Consider the following 14878-nt stretch of genomic DNA (forward strand, 5'->3'; position numbering starts at 1 on the left):
GGATAGAGGTTGGGGAGAGGTAGAAACCTGCTGCCTCTTAAACCACCCTGTATAAAATTTGCAATACAGCTTTTCCATGTACCTGTGCCTGAAATGTCTGCAATAAAGAAGTGTTTGTAAACCATGGTTTCTTTCTTTTTACCTGATGGTGCAAGGTCATGCAGAGGGATGCTGGGAGACATTAGGGAACAAGGTGATGTTTGTGGTGAGACCATCTCTGCCCTTGCAATTCCTGGGTCCGTGAATTAACAGGTCCCTTCAGACCTTCCCAGGTGGCTCAGTGGTAAAGAATCCGCCTGCCAATGCAGGTAGATGCAGGAGACAGGTTTGATCCCTGGGTCTAGAAAATCCCCTGGAGAAGGGAATGGCAACCCACTCCAGAATTCTTGCCTGGGAAATCCCATGGACAGAGGAGCCTGGCAGGCTATAGCCCATGGCGTCGCAAAGAATCGGACGCGACAGCACGCTCGCCCGCTCAGGCCTTGGGTTACACTGACCCACTTCCTAAAGTAGAAACCTAAATTTTTGCCAATTCAGCTTGTTCTGGGGTATGTGAGAGATTTGGCTTAGGCCACAGAGTTGACCCGGTCTAGGCCCATCATGAGTCCATGCTTTGGGAGTGGACATGGACTGGGCGGGTTATTCTGAAGCAAGTAGGGTTTGGAGCGGTCCAGAAGGTGGACATTTGCTCTGCCTCAGCCCCAAGGAACTCTCCCCACCCTATTAGCGCAGAGGCGGGCTTCTGGAGGGGCGAAGCGTCCTCCTCACGAGCCCGGAACCTTTCTTCTCCTCCCGGCTCAGGTTCCGGGAGCTGAAGCTCGGGCGGGCCGGAAGTGGAGGCGGTTGGTGGGGTTGGCGGGGCTCAGGGACGCAGCGCGGGCGGCGGTTTGTGAGCTTCGGGTGGGTCGAGTATAGTGACCGGCGTCCCGCTGTTTGGCCCTGGCGGGGTTGTGCCCGGCTGGACTGTGCGCGGCGGCAGTGAAACCCAACGCGGCGCGGACTCAGGCGGCGACTGGGCCCATGGCCTCCTCTTGTGCGAGCATCGACATAGAGGACGCCACGCAGCACCTGCGGGACATCCTCAAGCTGGACCGGCCGGCGGGAGGTGAGCCGGGACAGTGGGGGTGGGCCCCCATGAGCGGTCAGAAGGGCGGCGCGGGCCTTGGCTGCCTTCATGGCCCTGGGGTCCCTCAGGACCAGCTCCGCATCCTTCCATCTGGTAAGGGCAGACGAGGGTCGGAGGATCGGAGGGTCGGAGGGGTGTGCTTACCCAAGTGCGCAGACCCCAGGATGCGATCCTTCCCCATCCCGGAGCCGTGCCGCTCTGCCCTGTCCTTCAGCATCTCGGCTGAAGGTGAGGGCTCTTCTCTGAATCCGCAAAGCCCACCAGATGTCCTGGCAGCAACGTCTCTAGTGTTCCTGGGACTGGCCCGGGTTCCCTACCCTTTTACCATAGTTCACAGGGCTAATCTGGGCTCTGTACACCGAGTTCTGGGTCTTGAACTAGGCGCTGTGCTGAGCACCAAAGCAACTCGCCCTTCCTTCTGGAATGCAGACTCTAGGCCTGCGATTTTAAGACTGATTTTCTGGAGGAAGATGACCAACCAGTTCCCGTGTGCTCTCTGGGATTAAGGCAAACCACAGATTGCACAGTGCTGATTGGATCAGGCTGCAAACATTTGCAAGCGGTAGTTAATCTCCATTCATTTCTAATTTACCTGGGTTTGCAGTGGTACTTCCAAAGCTCCTCCTGCCCTCAGTGAGCTCCTAGGCCACAGAGTTAATGAGGTGTAATATAATGTTCTTCTCATTGAGAGAGAGAAGTGTTTTGGTTCTATGAGGAGGATGGAGTGGGTGGGGTAGGGGCTGGTCAATGCCTGAGAACAGCTGAGAGAAGAGCAGTATTTAGGCCAGGTCTTGTAATAGGGAGAGGGACTGGGGTGTCAGGAAAGACCTTCTACAGAGAGGAAATAGCATGTGTGAATGTACTAAAGTTTCATGGCAGATTCAGAGACCTGTGGAAAGTTGTAGTGGTCGAGAGACTGGCTGGTGATGGTGGTGTGGATGTGCAGCACCCAGAGCTGAGGACTGTGTTTCCTCAGACCCTGTTGTTAAACCTGCTGAAAAGCCCAAACTGGCCCCTTTTGGACACAGGCAGGGGTCCCCACTGCTGGGTTCAGCTAACCTCTAATCTCTGAGAAAATCCACCTGCTGCCTGAAACCCCTTTCCCCAGGCCTAGAGTGTGTGCTCCCGTGACTCTTGGGCTTGGCGTGGCCCTCTCATGCTTCTTAACTGCCACAAATGTTTGATGGAGCCTGGCATGGGTAACATGTAGCTTGTTTGCCCTCATACTAGCCTCCCTGGAAGGAAGAGTGGTCACCTTACCTCTTAGCATCACTCACTCTGATGCAAGTGAGGTGGCCTGAGGTTTTTCCTCTTAGATTGATGTTTGATTCCCCTGTTTGCCAAGTAGTACTTGCTTGTCTCCTCTTACTGGAGGACAATGTGAGATCCCAGGCTATTTTGTGACTAGAAACTTGCCAGATTCCTGAATATGAAGCCCTAGTCTCCTTGCCACCTGGGAGTTTTGGAGTAGTGATTGAGCCTATGAGACTGCTTGAAATACAGCTAATGGTAAAACCAATGGTAAACAACTGAAATGCTATCTGTCTTACTCATACACCCTGCCTCATAATTTCTCTCCTCTTTGGCCAGCTCCTTCACGTCCATAGTGGTTTCTTCTGAGCTCATGTCTTTGTGAGGCAGTCTCCTTCCTTCCTTTCTTCCACATCTTAATCATGTCTTTCCATGCCTTAGGAGCCCATCCTCTCTTCCCCAGCTCCTCCACTACTTTGGTCCAGGTCCTGATATCTCTCACCTGGATTCTAAACTATCCTACATGTCACTTTAGAACAGTCAGTCCTCTGGCCATAGCAGATCATGCTACCTTCCCATTCAAAACTCTTCTGTGGCTCTCATTACCACAGGGAAAATCAAAGCACCCCAGCCTCATTCCTGAGACCTCTGCAGCCTTGTTTTCCCTGCATCCTTCCCATGTTTGTGTTCCAGCCACACTACTACTGTAAAGTCTGTCCTGACTATTTCTCTGCCCTTCTTCAAGTACGCAGAGTCCTTGTGTACTGATCCAGGCCTAAATATTAACTGGCCACAGAGGGTTCTTGATGACTTACACCCCTCCCCCAGGTAGAAGAGCCTCATGCTCATCCTTGATCCTAGCATACATTGGGTTCACCGTCAGTGCTTATAGAATGAATTGAACAAAGGGCCCTCCTCCCCGCTGACGTGCCTTGTTGAGTGTTCCTAGAGCACCTCATGATTCTTGAATGGAACCCTGCAGAAGGAGAGGCCAGTGGGCAGGTGGAACAAACTCGTCAGAGTGGCCCTTTCTGCCCCTAGGCCCCAGTGCAGAGAACCAACGACCATCTAATGCCTACAATGGAGATCTCAATGGGCTCCTGGTCCCAGACCCCCTCTGCTCAGGTGACAGTGCTTCAACAAACAAGCCTGGTTTCCGAGCCATGCCACCTATTAACCTGCAGGAAAAGCAGGTCATGTGAGTGTCTGGGAGATGGTAGTGGGGTCTTTGAGGTATTTGCTAACTAAAGGCATAAGGTGGGGGAAGAGGGTCCGGCAGTCTCTGCTGCTTCCCCGCAAGACAGCCTGGGGTAGAATGCTTCACTTGGATGAGGGCCACAGACAAGGGCTTGGCCTCTATCTGAAATTTGGGCTCCTGGTTTAGCATGGAAGTAGAACCATTCCCAAGGAGGGAGGTGAGCAAGAGAAGCTATGGATTTGGGGACCAGTGAATCAGGCAGATCAGGGCATCTGGGGCTTGACACTTTCACCAGAGTGGCTGCATCCTCTCCCCTCAACCCTGCCCATTGAGACTTCGGGTGAACAAGAGTCATGCTTGTGCACCCTTCTCTCCAGCTGCCTCTTAGGAGACGACAGTTCCACTGGCATTGGAATTTTGGCCAAGGAGGTGGAGATTGTGGCCAGCAGTGACTCTAGCATCTCGAGCAAGGCACGGGGGAGCAACAAGGTGGGCACCAAGATGTTGTGGCATGTATAATGGCTGGGGCACAGTTAGGCTGTCCCTCCCTTATTCCATGCTGCCAGTTCTTATGGGGACTATCCTAACAGACAGATAGTGTACCCCAGTCTCAGGAAGCCAGTGTTGGCTGCCAAGTCTTTGTGGGAATCTGACCCTAAGAGTTGTGACTGGGAGGCTGGGCTTGCACATATGGCCTCTCCTGTCCCCAGGCATGCTGGGGGCTACTTCAGCTCCAGGAAAGCCACCGCAGCCCTTGACTTCTGTGACCTTCCTCACTCTTGGTTCTCAGGTGAAAATTCAGCCTGTCGCCAAGTATGACTGGGAGCAGAAATACTACTATGGCAACTTGATTGCTGTGTCCAACTCTTTCTTGGCCTATGCTATTCGGGGTGAGTAGGAGCAGTACAGAGGAGGAACATGTTCTGCTTGAAGCCCCAGAGGGGAAGCTCTGCGGTCGTCGGGTCACTCAGCCCCCTCAGACTGTAGAGGTGTGATGGCAGGCTCGTCTGCAATGCCCCCAGCTCTGCCCAGCCCTCTGGAGCTCAGTGAGAAAACTGAGCCTCAGACTGGTAATGGCAGAGAGGCAGGCAAGGGCAGGGCCTGTCTGTTGCCACCTGGTCCTGAGTTTATTCACGGCCTACCACTCTCCTGATTCCAGCTGCCAACAACGGCTCAGCAATGGTGCGAGTGATCAGTGTCAGCACTTCAGAGCGGACTCTGCTCAAAGGCTTCACAGGCAGCGTGGCTGATCTGGCCTTTGCACACCTCAATTCCCCACAGCTGGCCTGCCTGGATGAGGCAGGCAACCTGTTTGTATGGCGCTTGGCCCTGATTAATGGCAAAATTCAGTATCCTTTCCCAGGGTGGGACGGGGGACTGGAGAAAAGTGGGTGGAGCTGGGTCTGCCAGACCCACCGCATCATCCCTCCGACTAGCCCTTAACACCCTGCTCAGAGAGGAGATCTTGGTCCACATCCGCCAGCCAGAGGGCACTCCGCTGAACCACTTCCGCAGGATCATCTGGTGCCCCTTCATCCCTGAAGAGAGTGAGGACTGCTGTGAGGAGGGCAGCCCAACGGTGGCCCTGTTGCATGAGGACCGGGTGAGGGGGCTGGGCCTGGGGGGAGAGGGAGGGGCTAGTAGCAGTGGGGTAGTCATGGGCTGAGTGCTCACCTCCCGGTACCTGCCAGGCTGAGGTGTGGGACCTGGACATGCTCCGCACCAACCACAGCACCTGGCCTGTGGATGTCAGCCAGATCAAGCAGGGCTTCATCGTGGTAAAAGGCCACAGCACAGTAAGTCTGCCCTCTCACCCCACCCCATTGTGTCCCTCGTCTATTCCCTGGACCCACAGCTGCCCAGACAGCTTTTCAGCACTCTGCCCATGGGACCTCTGAGCATAGAGTGACCCCTCTCCTGTGGTGCTCACACCTGACCTGGCTATACCCCCCCTGGATCTGGGCTTCTCCACAGAGCTCCATTCAGTCAGTCTTTCAAACACACATGCAGATCCACTGTGGGTCAGCCTAGCTCACTTCCATCCTCACCTGAGAAGGACTTGCTCCCACCTCTAGTTGGTGGCAAAGCAAGGCTTTTTGGGTTCTTCTCAGTGCTTGAGTGAAGGGGCCCTCTCACCTGATGGGACTGTCCTGGCTACTGCAAGTCATGATGGCTTCGTCAAGTTCTGGCAGATCTACATCGAGGGACAGGATGAGCCACGGTAAGGCAGAGCCTGAGGGACTGGGCTCCCCTAGGTAGGGAATCAGATCGCCCACTCGGGCCCCTCATTTACTGCAGGTGTTTACATGAGTGGAAGCCTCATGATGGGCGGCCCCTCTCCTGCCTCCTGTTCTGTGACAACCACAAGAAACAGGATCCTGAGTGAGTGAGTGGGCAGGCTGGAGGGTGGTGGGCTGGACCTTGGGCTACCATAAAGGGCCCCACCAGCCACTCAGTGCCTTGCTGCTTTGCAGGGTCCCTTTCTGGAGATTCCTCATTACTGGCGCTGACCAGAATCGGGAGCTGAAGATGTGGTGCACGGTGTCCTGGACCTGCCTGCAGACCATTCGGTAAGCAGGGGCTGTGGGGCTGGGCAGGGGCAGGCTTGGTGATATGGGTCCTTCCCATCCTAAGTCTCATTTATCCTGCCTCATCCCCCCATCCAGCTTCTCCCCAGATATCTTCAGCCCAGTGAGTGTGCCCCCCAGCCTCAAGGTTTGCCTGGACCTCTCAGCGGAATACCTGATCCTTAGTGATGTACAGCGGAAGGTGGGCTGCAGTGGGAGCAGAGTGGGTAGCATCAGGGGGATGAAGGTGTGTGTGGCTCATCTGGGGCCTTCCTAGCCCCTGAACTCAGCTGTGACCTTGCCACCCGTGCAGGTCCTCTACGTGATGGAACTGCTGCAGAACCAGGAGGAGGGCCGGGCCTGCTTCAGCTCCATCTCTGAGTTCCTTCTCACCCACCCTGTACTGAGCTTCGGTATCCAGGTTGTGAGTCGCTGCCGGCTGCGGCACACAGAGGTGCTGCCTGCCGAGGAGGAGAATGACAGCCTTGGGGCCGGTGAGCTGCTCAGGGTCGGGGGTCTGTGTTGGGAGGCAGGGGAGTGCTAAGGTACAGAGTGTCAGGGGCTTAGTCATCCACATTGTCCTTATAGACGGGACCCATGGAGCAGGTGCAATGGAGTCTGCAGCCGGTGTGCTCATCAAGCTCTTTTGTGTGCACACTAAGTAAGTGTGTTGGGGAGGGGGGCCGCCTGTTCCCAGTCAGTGCCCCTCCCTACCGTCCTGCCTCTGACTGTCATTTTCTCCCTCTGACTGTCATTTTCTTTCTCTGCTCATACTGCAGGGCATTACAGGACGTCCAGATCCGCTTTCAGCCACAGCTGAACCCTGACGTTGTGGCCCCACTCCCCTCGCACTCTACCCATGAAGACTTTCGTGAGTTAGGGGTGAGAGGGAAGTGGGTTTTGACCAGGGTGTGAGATCTGACTTAAGTGGTAGCCTTCCCCACAGCATTTGGAGAGTCTCGGCCAGAGCTGGGCTCAGAGGGCCTGGGATCAGCTACTCATGGCTCCCAGCCTGACCTCCGACGTATCGTGGAGTTGCCTGCACCAGCTGACTTCCTCAGTCTGAGCAGTGAGACGAAGCCCAAGCTGATGACACCTGACGCCTTCATGACGCCTAGCGCCTCCCTGCAGCAGGTGTGCTTGGGAGGAGTGGGCTTCGAGGAAGGTGGTACGTGGGGATGCTCTCCACAGCCACAGCCCTCATTCTCCATGTTTCCCCAGATTGCTGCATCTCCCAGCAGCAGCAGCAGCAGCAGCAGCAGTAGCAGCAGCAGCAGCTCCTCTCTGACAGCCGTGTCTGCCATGAGCAGTACTTCGGCCGTGGACCCCTCCTTGCCCAGGTGAAGTGAGGGGCAGAGAGAGGGGCAGGGGCTGGTGCCAGGAGGCACCAGGCTTTGTCTACTTATACCTCATCCTCCTGCCACCAGGCCACCTGAGGAGCTGACCTTGAGCCCCAAGCTACAGCTGGATGGTGGTCTGACCATGAGCAGCAGCAGCCTGCAGGCAAGCCCACGTGGGCTCCTGCCCGGCCTGCTCCCAGGTCCGGCTGACAAACTGACTCCTAAAGGGTCTGGTCAGGTGCGTGTGTGGGTGTGTGAAGTGCAGGGTGGCAGGCATGTGAGGGTGGGGAGGTTGGGGGCGATCTCCCAGTTTCCTGTGTGCTGGTCCTACTCTGCCTCAGATAGCCCGTGTTTCCCCTGAGGGTATCTTAGCCCCCAGTGTCCCTGGAGAGCAGCCCCCCAGCCTCTCTTTCCCCCTCCTCTTCTGACTGTGACCATTTATGACTTGCGTCCCCATCCCCCGTGCTCCATCTCTCATCACTGCACACACCAGTGCATCATCTCCATACTTGTTTTAGCCCTACCTCCCACCATTTAAGTCTTATCTTGGTCCCCTCAGGTGCCTACTGCTGCCTCTGCACTCGCCCTGGAGCTGCAGGAAGTGGAACCCCTGGGGCTGCCTCAGGCTTCCCCCAGCCGCACCCGCTCCCCCGATGTTATCTCCTCAGCCTCCACTGCCTTGTCCCAGGACATCCCTGAGATTGCATCTGAGGCGCTGTCCCGTGGCTTTGGCGCCTCTGCTCCTGAGGGCCTGGAGCCAGACAGCATGGCCTCAGCGGCCTCGGCGCTCCACCTGTTGTCTCCACGGCCCCGGCCAGGGCCCGAGCTCGGCCCCCAGCTTAGCCTGGATGGGGTCCCTGGGGATGGGGATCGGCATAGTACCCCTTCCCTCCTGGAGGCAGCCTTGACCCAGGAGGCCACAGCCCCTGACAGTCAGGTCTGGCCTACAGCTCCAGACATCACTCGCGAGACCTGCAGCAGCCTGGCAGAGAGGTGAGGAGCTTGGAGGGTAGGCGGGGGGAGTGTACCAATGGTAGGGGCTTCAGGTAGAGTCATCCGCCACTGACTTGGCTTGGCCCTCCCCAGCCCCCGGAATGGCCTCCAGGAAAAGCACAAGAGCCTGGCCTTCCACCGACCACCTTATCACCTGCTGCAGCAACACGACAGCCAGGACGCCAGTGCCGAGCAAAGGTAGGCATCACACTGCACATTCCTCTCCGGGGAGGGCCAGCCAGTGGGCAAGTGCCTATCTCTCTCCCTCCTCTTCCCCCAGTGACCATGATGACGAGGTGGCCAGCCTCGCCTCTGCTGCAGGGAACTTTGGCACCAAAGTGCCCACTCCACGTCTTCCAGCCAAGGACTGGAAGACCAAGGGATCCCCTCGGGCCTCACCCAAGCTCAAGAGAAAGGGCAAAAAGGACGATGGGTAGGAGGGGTCCGGGGGCCAGGGAGGGGGTGGTCTTCAGGCTGCCTGCGTGACATGGCCTGAGGTGCTTCTCACCTATGGCAGGGATTCATCCTTGGGATCCCGGCTCACAGAGCACCAGGTGAGTGAGCAGAGAGAGTCCCTTTCTGCTTCTGGGACTCCTGCCTGTGGGGGTGGGGGAGGTGGCCAGACCTTCCCCTGGTCTGATGTGGGGGATGAGCAGGGCAGACATCAGGTGACTTTTGGTATTACTGGCAGGTGGCAGAAACCCCTGAGGACTGGCCGGCACTGATCTGGCAGCAGCAGAGAGAGCTGGCACAGCTGCGGCACAGCCAAGAAGAGCTGCTGCAGCGCCTGTGCGCCCAGCTTGAAGGCCTGCAGAGCACCGTCACAGGCCACGTGGAGCGAGCCCTGGAGTCAAGGCACGAGCAGGAGCGTATCCTTGGGGGCAAGGGCACAGCTGGGACAGGGATGCACCCATGTTCTCCGCCCAGGACGGGATGTGGGACCTCCTCCGGGTCTGTTCCTTAGCAACAGCACAGAGCGGCGACTGGAGCGGGCCCTGGCCGAGGGGCAGCAGCGGGGTGGGCAGCTGCAGGAGCAGCTGACACAGCAGCTATCCCAGGCGCTGTCTTCAGCGGTGGCAGGGCGGCTGGAGCGCAGCGTACGAGACGAGATCAAGAAGACGGTTCCTCCATGTGAGTTTCACATGGAGACTTCTGGGCAGGCCATATTCGAAGGGCCCTCTCCCTGTCAAGCCTCGTCTCATGGCTCGACCCCTCCCTCCTTCCCCTGTCCCAGGTGTCTCCCGGAGTCTGGAGCCCGTGGCTGGCCAGCTCAGCAACTCGGTGGCCACCAAACTCACAGCTGTGGAGAGTAGCATGAAAGAGAACATCTCTAAGCTGCTCAAGTCCAAGGTGCTGTAGGGCCCAAAATGAGGGAAGTGGGTGGTGGGCATGAGCTCAAGACTCAACTCATCCCCTCCTCCACCCCTAGAACTTGACAGATGCCATTGCCCGAGCAGCCGCAGACACATTACAGGGGCCAATGCAGGCCGCCTACCGGGAAGCCTTCCAGAGTGTGGTCCTGCCCGCCTTCGAGAAGAGCTGCCAGGCCATGTTCCAGCAGATCAATGACAGCTTCCGACTGGGCACACAGGAGTGTGAGTGAGGTCTTCTGCCTCAGGGAGGGAGAGGCCATCCTCTTTTCCCCATTGTCCCTCTCATGGCTCCCATGGTCACTTTTCAGACTTGCAGCAGTTGGAGAGCCACATGAAGAGCCGCAAGGCACGAGAGCAGGAGGCACGGGAGCCTGTGCTGGCCCAGCTTCGGGGCCTGGTCGGCACCCTGCAGGGGGCCACGGAGCAGATGGCGGCCACTGTGTCTGGCAGCGTTCGGGCTGAGGTGCAGCACCAGCTGCACGTGGCCGTGGGCAGGTGGGTGGCCTGAGCACAGCTAGGTGGTGGGTGTGGAAAGGGCCAGACCCAACCGCATATTGACCTCGTCTCCCTCACTTGCCTCGTAGCCTGCAGGAGGCGATTCTAGCACAGGTACAGCGCATCGTGAAGGGCGAGGTGAGTGTGGCTCTCAAGGAGCAGCAGGCCGCCGTCACCTCTAGCATCATGCAGGCCATGCGCTCAGCCGCCGGCACACCTGTCCCTGCTGCCCACCTCGACTGCCAAGCCCAGCAAGCCCATATCCTGCAGCTGCTGCAGCAGGGCCACCTCAATCAGGCCTTCCAGCAGGTAAGCCAGGCACTGGGCCCAGGTAGAGGCCAGTGTCTCCTGACAAGACCCACACTCCCCATCAGACTTCGGGTGGTCTGGCAGCAGACTTTTCTTGGTTCTCTTTGCCTCCAGGCCATTTCCCTTGCTTTTCCCTCTGCCTGGACCCTGGATCCCTTTATTTCTACCTCAGTCCATCTTGCTTTGTCACTACCTTTCTCAGAAATCTTTCCTGATCCTCTAGAGTAACAGCAGCCCTTCAGTGCTCTCTGGGCCCCTGAGCAACTCCCTCAGGATGCCCTACTCTGCAGTCATCCTCTCCCAGGCCACCTAGCCAGACAAGCAGGCATTCCATCTTGACATCAGCTATAAACTCTTCTCTACTCAGGCCCTGACAGCTGCCGACCTGAACCTGGTGCTATACGTGTGTGAAACAGTGGACCCAGGCCAGGTTTTTGGGCAGCCACCTTGCCCCCTCTCCCAGCCTGTACTCCTTTCTCTCATCCAGCAACTGGCCTCTGATCTTGGCACTCGAACTGACCTCAAGCTCAGGTGAGTGGGAATAGTCGGGGACTAGAGCTGGGGTGAAGGTGGGTGAGTACTTCAAAGCAGAGACTCCCACTCCTACCTGACTCCCCTTCCTGGTGTTCTCCACCAGTCCCCTCTGCCCCCACCCATCTCAGGCTTTGAGACTTCCATTGTCAGCAGCCCCTCTGGGCCTCATCGCCACCAGGGGGCGTGCTCCTCTGCTGGAGGCCACCTGTAGTCAGTCTTTTTCCTCTATCCCCAGCTACCTGGAAGAGGCTGTAATGCACCTGGACCACAGTGACCCCATCACTCGGGACCACATGGGCTCCGTCATGGCTCAGGTGCGCCAGAAGCTCTTCCAGTTCCTGCAGGCGGAGCCACACAACTCACTTGGCAAAGCAGCCCGGCGTCTCAGCCTCATGCTGCACGGCCTTATGACCCCCAGCCTCCCTTAGCTAAGCCTGCTTTGTCCAGGGTGAGGTGGCACTGAAGGCCAACAGACAGGCTTAGGCCAAAGTAGGGTCATGCCTGCCAGTTACCTGCTCAGGCTCCCACCTTTGGAGAGTTTTACGGGGATAGCACTGGCTGTGGTAGCCAGCAGGTGTAGGCTGGGCCCAGAGTGGGTATTGTGCCTTCTTGGGTTCTGCCATGCCTGGAGCATAACCCCCGAGATTATGACACCACTTAAGTTGAATTTTCCATGTTCCTTTTTACCTCCGATTTGGGTCTTTTTGTTTTTGAAAAAACATTGAGAAATTCAAGTAAATGTTTTTGGAATAAAATGGAGTACGTGTGTGCTTTTCATGTGTCTTTGGTGTGACTTTGATAACTGCCCTCTCTTAACCTGCCCCCTCTCTTCTCCCTATGCGGAGCTCTGTCTAGGCAAACCCATCCCAGGGGGCCTGGACACCACCCTCATCTGCCCAGCTACTCTCCCAGATCTCTCCTCTCCATCTCCAAGGCAAAGGCCCCCCGGGGTCAGCTCAGCACCCCACTATGCTCCTGGTTCTCCTCTCTGGAGTCCCTCCCTCCTCTTTTGCCTATTGGAACTGGGGTGGGGCTTCTGGGTGGCTGAGCCCCGCCCCCCATCCAATCACAGTGCCTCCTCCCGGAGGCTGGGCCGAAGGGCTGCCCTCCAAGCTGCTAGCCCTGTTAGTAGGCTCCCAGCTGGGGATGATGCGCTGCTGCTGCTGCTGCTTCTGTCACCACCGGCAACTGCCCTGTGCGCTGGGGCTGCTGCTGTTGCTACTGCTGCCGCCCCTCGGTGAGTGCCCAGACCCATACTGTCCACACGTCCTCCCCACAGGCTGGGTGTAGGCTGTGTGGGAGCTGAGGCACAGCCTTCCTGAGTGCCAAGAGCCAGGGTAGAGAGGTGAAAGGGCTCCAGGGAGGGAAGAATGTGACCCAGTGACTGAAAGATGTAAAGTGAGGGGTGTGAACTGAACCCTAGTTTCAGAGGGAAGAACCCCCAAATTCCACAGTCTGATAAGCAGAGGCTTGACCTCTTGTGGGACTCCCAGACCAACCCTGGGATCTCTGAGGTCCTCTCCTAGGGTCGGGCCTGGATCTCAACCCCCTCTATCCTGACCCATTGGGAAACACCTGTATTCAGGAAGGTGTCTAGGCTACAGAGAAACTGGCTTTTGCCAGGGGCCCTGTCCCCATTACCCATGTCCATGCTCCTTCAATTGGACCGTTCTCACCTGACCTGGGGCCCAGAACTCAGAGAAAGCCAACCCCTGGGATGAGACTTCTCCTCCCACGCCTACCTATCCTGTCTGGGTCCTCCTAGAAGGGGTGGTGGCAGGTGGTCCCCAGGTGTGCCTCTTGGTTCCCTGGGGTGCCCCTTTCACGCTGAGTCACGTCCCCAGAAAGCTCCCTGGTAAACAAGCCTCTGGGAGTTGGGGGGTTGAGGGTGCACTGCCTCATCCTATCAATTAGTCTCCACCCCCACCCGCAGTCCCTGTATCTCCCCTGGCAGCAGCTGCAGCGGGCCCAGGCCGCTGTGACACCATATACCAGGGCTTTGCTGAGTGTCTCATCCGCTTGGGAGACGGCATGGGCCACGGAGGCGAACTGGAGACCGTCTGCAGGTATGGGCAGGTGCGAGGGCAACATCACCCTTGGGATCTGAGCCTTTTCCCTCCCATCCCAAAGCCCCCCCTGCCCCACCTAATTCCCCTAACCCCATACCCTTAACAGGTCTTGGAATGACTTCCACACCTGTGCCTCGCGAGTCCTATTGGGCTGCCCGGAGGAGGCAGCCGCCGTGTGGGAGTCACTACAGCAAGAAGCTCGCCGGGCCCCACACCCAGATAACTTGCACACTCTCTGTGGCACCCCTGTGCGCCTTCAGGAGCGCGGGGTGGGCCCAGAGACCAACCAGGAAACCCTGCGGGCGACAGCGCCAGCGCCCACCCCGGCCCCCATGCCCCCGCTGCTGGCAGCTGCTCTGGCGCTGGCCTGCCTCCTGGGGCCCCTGGCCTAGCCAGTCCAGTTGGGTAGTGATGCCCCCGCCTCCAGCCCTGCTCTGGTGGCTGCCGTCGGCCTCCTCAGAGCACACTTGGCTTTCATTAAAGGTATTTATATTTGTACTAAGTTCCTTCCTTCCTTTCTGCTGAGGCCCGCTTGGCTGGGGTTGAGGCCTCCAGAAACATCCCCAAGATGACATGGGCGGGGCCGAAGGCTGCCACAGGGGACTCAGTCTTTCTCCTCACAAACACTCATTTCCCAGGGGCAGGGCAGAGCTTTCCACTGCCAGCAGGTTCCAAGAGTTCTGTCCGGGAATGTCTCTCTCTCTCTGTTCTCCCAGGCTGGCACTCCTACCTTCCTGCCCCTCCTGCGCTGGCCTGTAGGTGCCTCGTGAGGTGGTAGAATGTCCCCATCCCCACCCCCAGCCAGTCCACCCTTCTCCCAGCTTCCAGGCTCCTGACCATCTCACCTCATGCTCCCTCTGCTGAACTACCCCCTTAGCCTTCAAGACAAAGCTCAGATTAAGTACCCTTTCCTCTCCTTCTCTGGGGTGATGGTTCATCTGAGGGGAGCCTGTTCCAGAAGACGGGGAACCCCTGTTGGAGTCGACACTCAAGTCTCTGAGGTGACCGGGAACGGCAGAAACTGGGTCACAATGAGGGTTCTTCTGGCCTCTGCTCTGCACAAGCTTGTTCTCTGAGAAGAGGTGTGCTGCATGAGGTCAGAGAAATCCCGGAGGACTTTCTGGATGCACAGATGAATGTGCCATGTGTGAGGAGCCCCTGTTCTTCATGGTGGAGAAGAAGAGCAAGAATCAGCATGAGCAGAATCCTGAGGGAAGAAGAAGGCCTCGGAGAGGGGGAGACCCTCTACCATCCCTCTCAGGACCCTCTACCAAGTTTACCCCACGCGACTTGAGTGAACACTGCCATGGCCTCCTCATTGGCTTCTACTGTCTCTCACTCCCTCTACCTTATTCTCCATTGAAAAACTGATCCTGATATTAAACTCCTTTTCATTGTCTGCAAGGCCCTATGTAAGTCAGCTGTGTGTCTATGTAGGATTGTTTATTCAGTCTCCTGAGTAACTCCCAGTCTATAGTAGCACACAGGAATGATCTACCTGCTCAGTCCTTGGGGTAAGGGGAGGTTTCAGAGAAGGAGCATGATAGAGAGTGATAGGTGGTAAAGATGCCAGAGTGACAAATGGTGGAGGAGAAGTGGGGCTGAGCTGGAGAGGGCTTTACA

General features: G+C 57.4%; 2 protein-coding genes across 3 annotated transcripts; both read left to right on the forward strand.

Moving 5' to 3' along the window:
* The first annotated feature begins 818 nt into the window (after positions 1–818).
* On the forward strand, positions 819–11961 carry EDC4 (enhancer of mRNA decapping 4). Of its 2 annotated transcripts, XM_061387580.1 has the most exons (30): positions 1034–1105; positions 1556–1688; positions 3419–3575; positions 3953–4064; positions 4366–4465; positions 4735–4924; positions 5031–5178; positions 5267–5371; positions 5687–5796; positions 5874–5957; positions 6050–6145; positions 6242–6344; positions 6456–6636; positions 6731–6803; positions 6922–7013; positions 7089–7276; positions 7364–7482; positions 7570–7720; positions 8042–8475; positions 8569–8673; positions 8756–8908; positions 8993–9029; positions 9167–9344; positions 9451–9606; positions 9710–9825; positions 9905–10070; positions 10157–10343; positions 10433–10652; positions 11020–11183; positions 11422–11961. In XM_061387580.1, the coding sequence occupies exons 3-30, from the start codon at positions 3541–3543 to the stop codon at positions 11612–11614; spliced, it is 3996 nt and encodes a 1331-aa protein (XP_061243564.1). In that variant the 5' UTR covers positions 1034–1105; positions 1556–1688; positions 3419–3540; the 3' UTR covers positions 11615–11961. The 2 variants fall into 2 exon arrangements, with proteins under 2 accessions (XP_061243563.1, XP_061243564.1); XM_061387579.1 differs by lacking the exon at positions 1556–1688 and having other exon boundaries at positions 819–1105.
* A 97-nt stretch (positions 11962–12058) lies between these two features.
* Positions 12059–14666, forward strand: NRN1L (neuritin 1 like). Its single transcript, XM_061387648.1, has 3 exons — positions 12059–12423; positions 13120–13252; positions 13362–14666. The coding sequence occupies exons 1-3, from the start codon at positions 12156–12158 to the stop codon at positions 13645–13647; spliced, it is 687 nt and encodes a 228-aa protein (XP_061243632.1). The 5' UTR covers positions 12059–12155; the 3' UTR covers positions 13648–14666.
* Positions 14667–14878: the final 212 nt, after the last annotated feature.

The sequence above is a fragment of the Bos javanicus genome, chromosome 18 (assembly GCF_032452875.1).
Source record: "Bos javanicus breed banteng chromosome 18, ARS-OSU_banteng_1.0, whole genome shotgun sequence".
Lineage (NCBI taxonomy): Eukaryota > Metazoa > Chordata > Mammalia > Artiodactyla > Bovidae > Bos > Bos javanicus.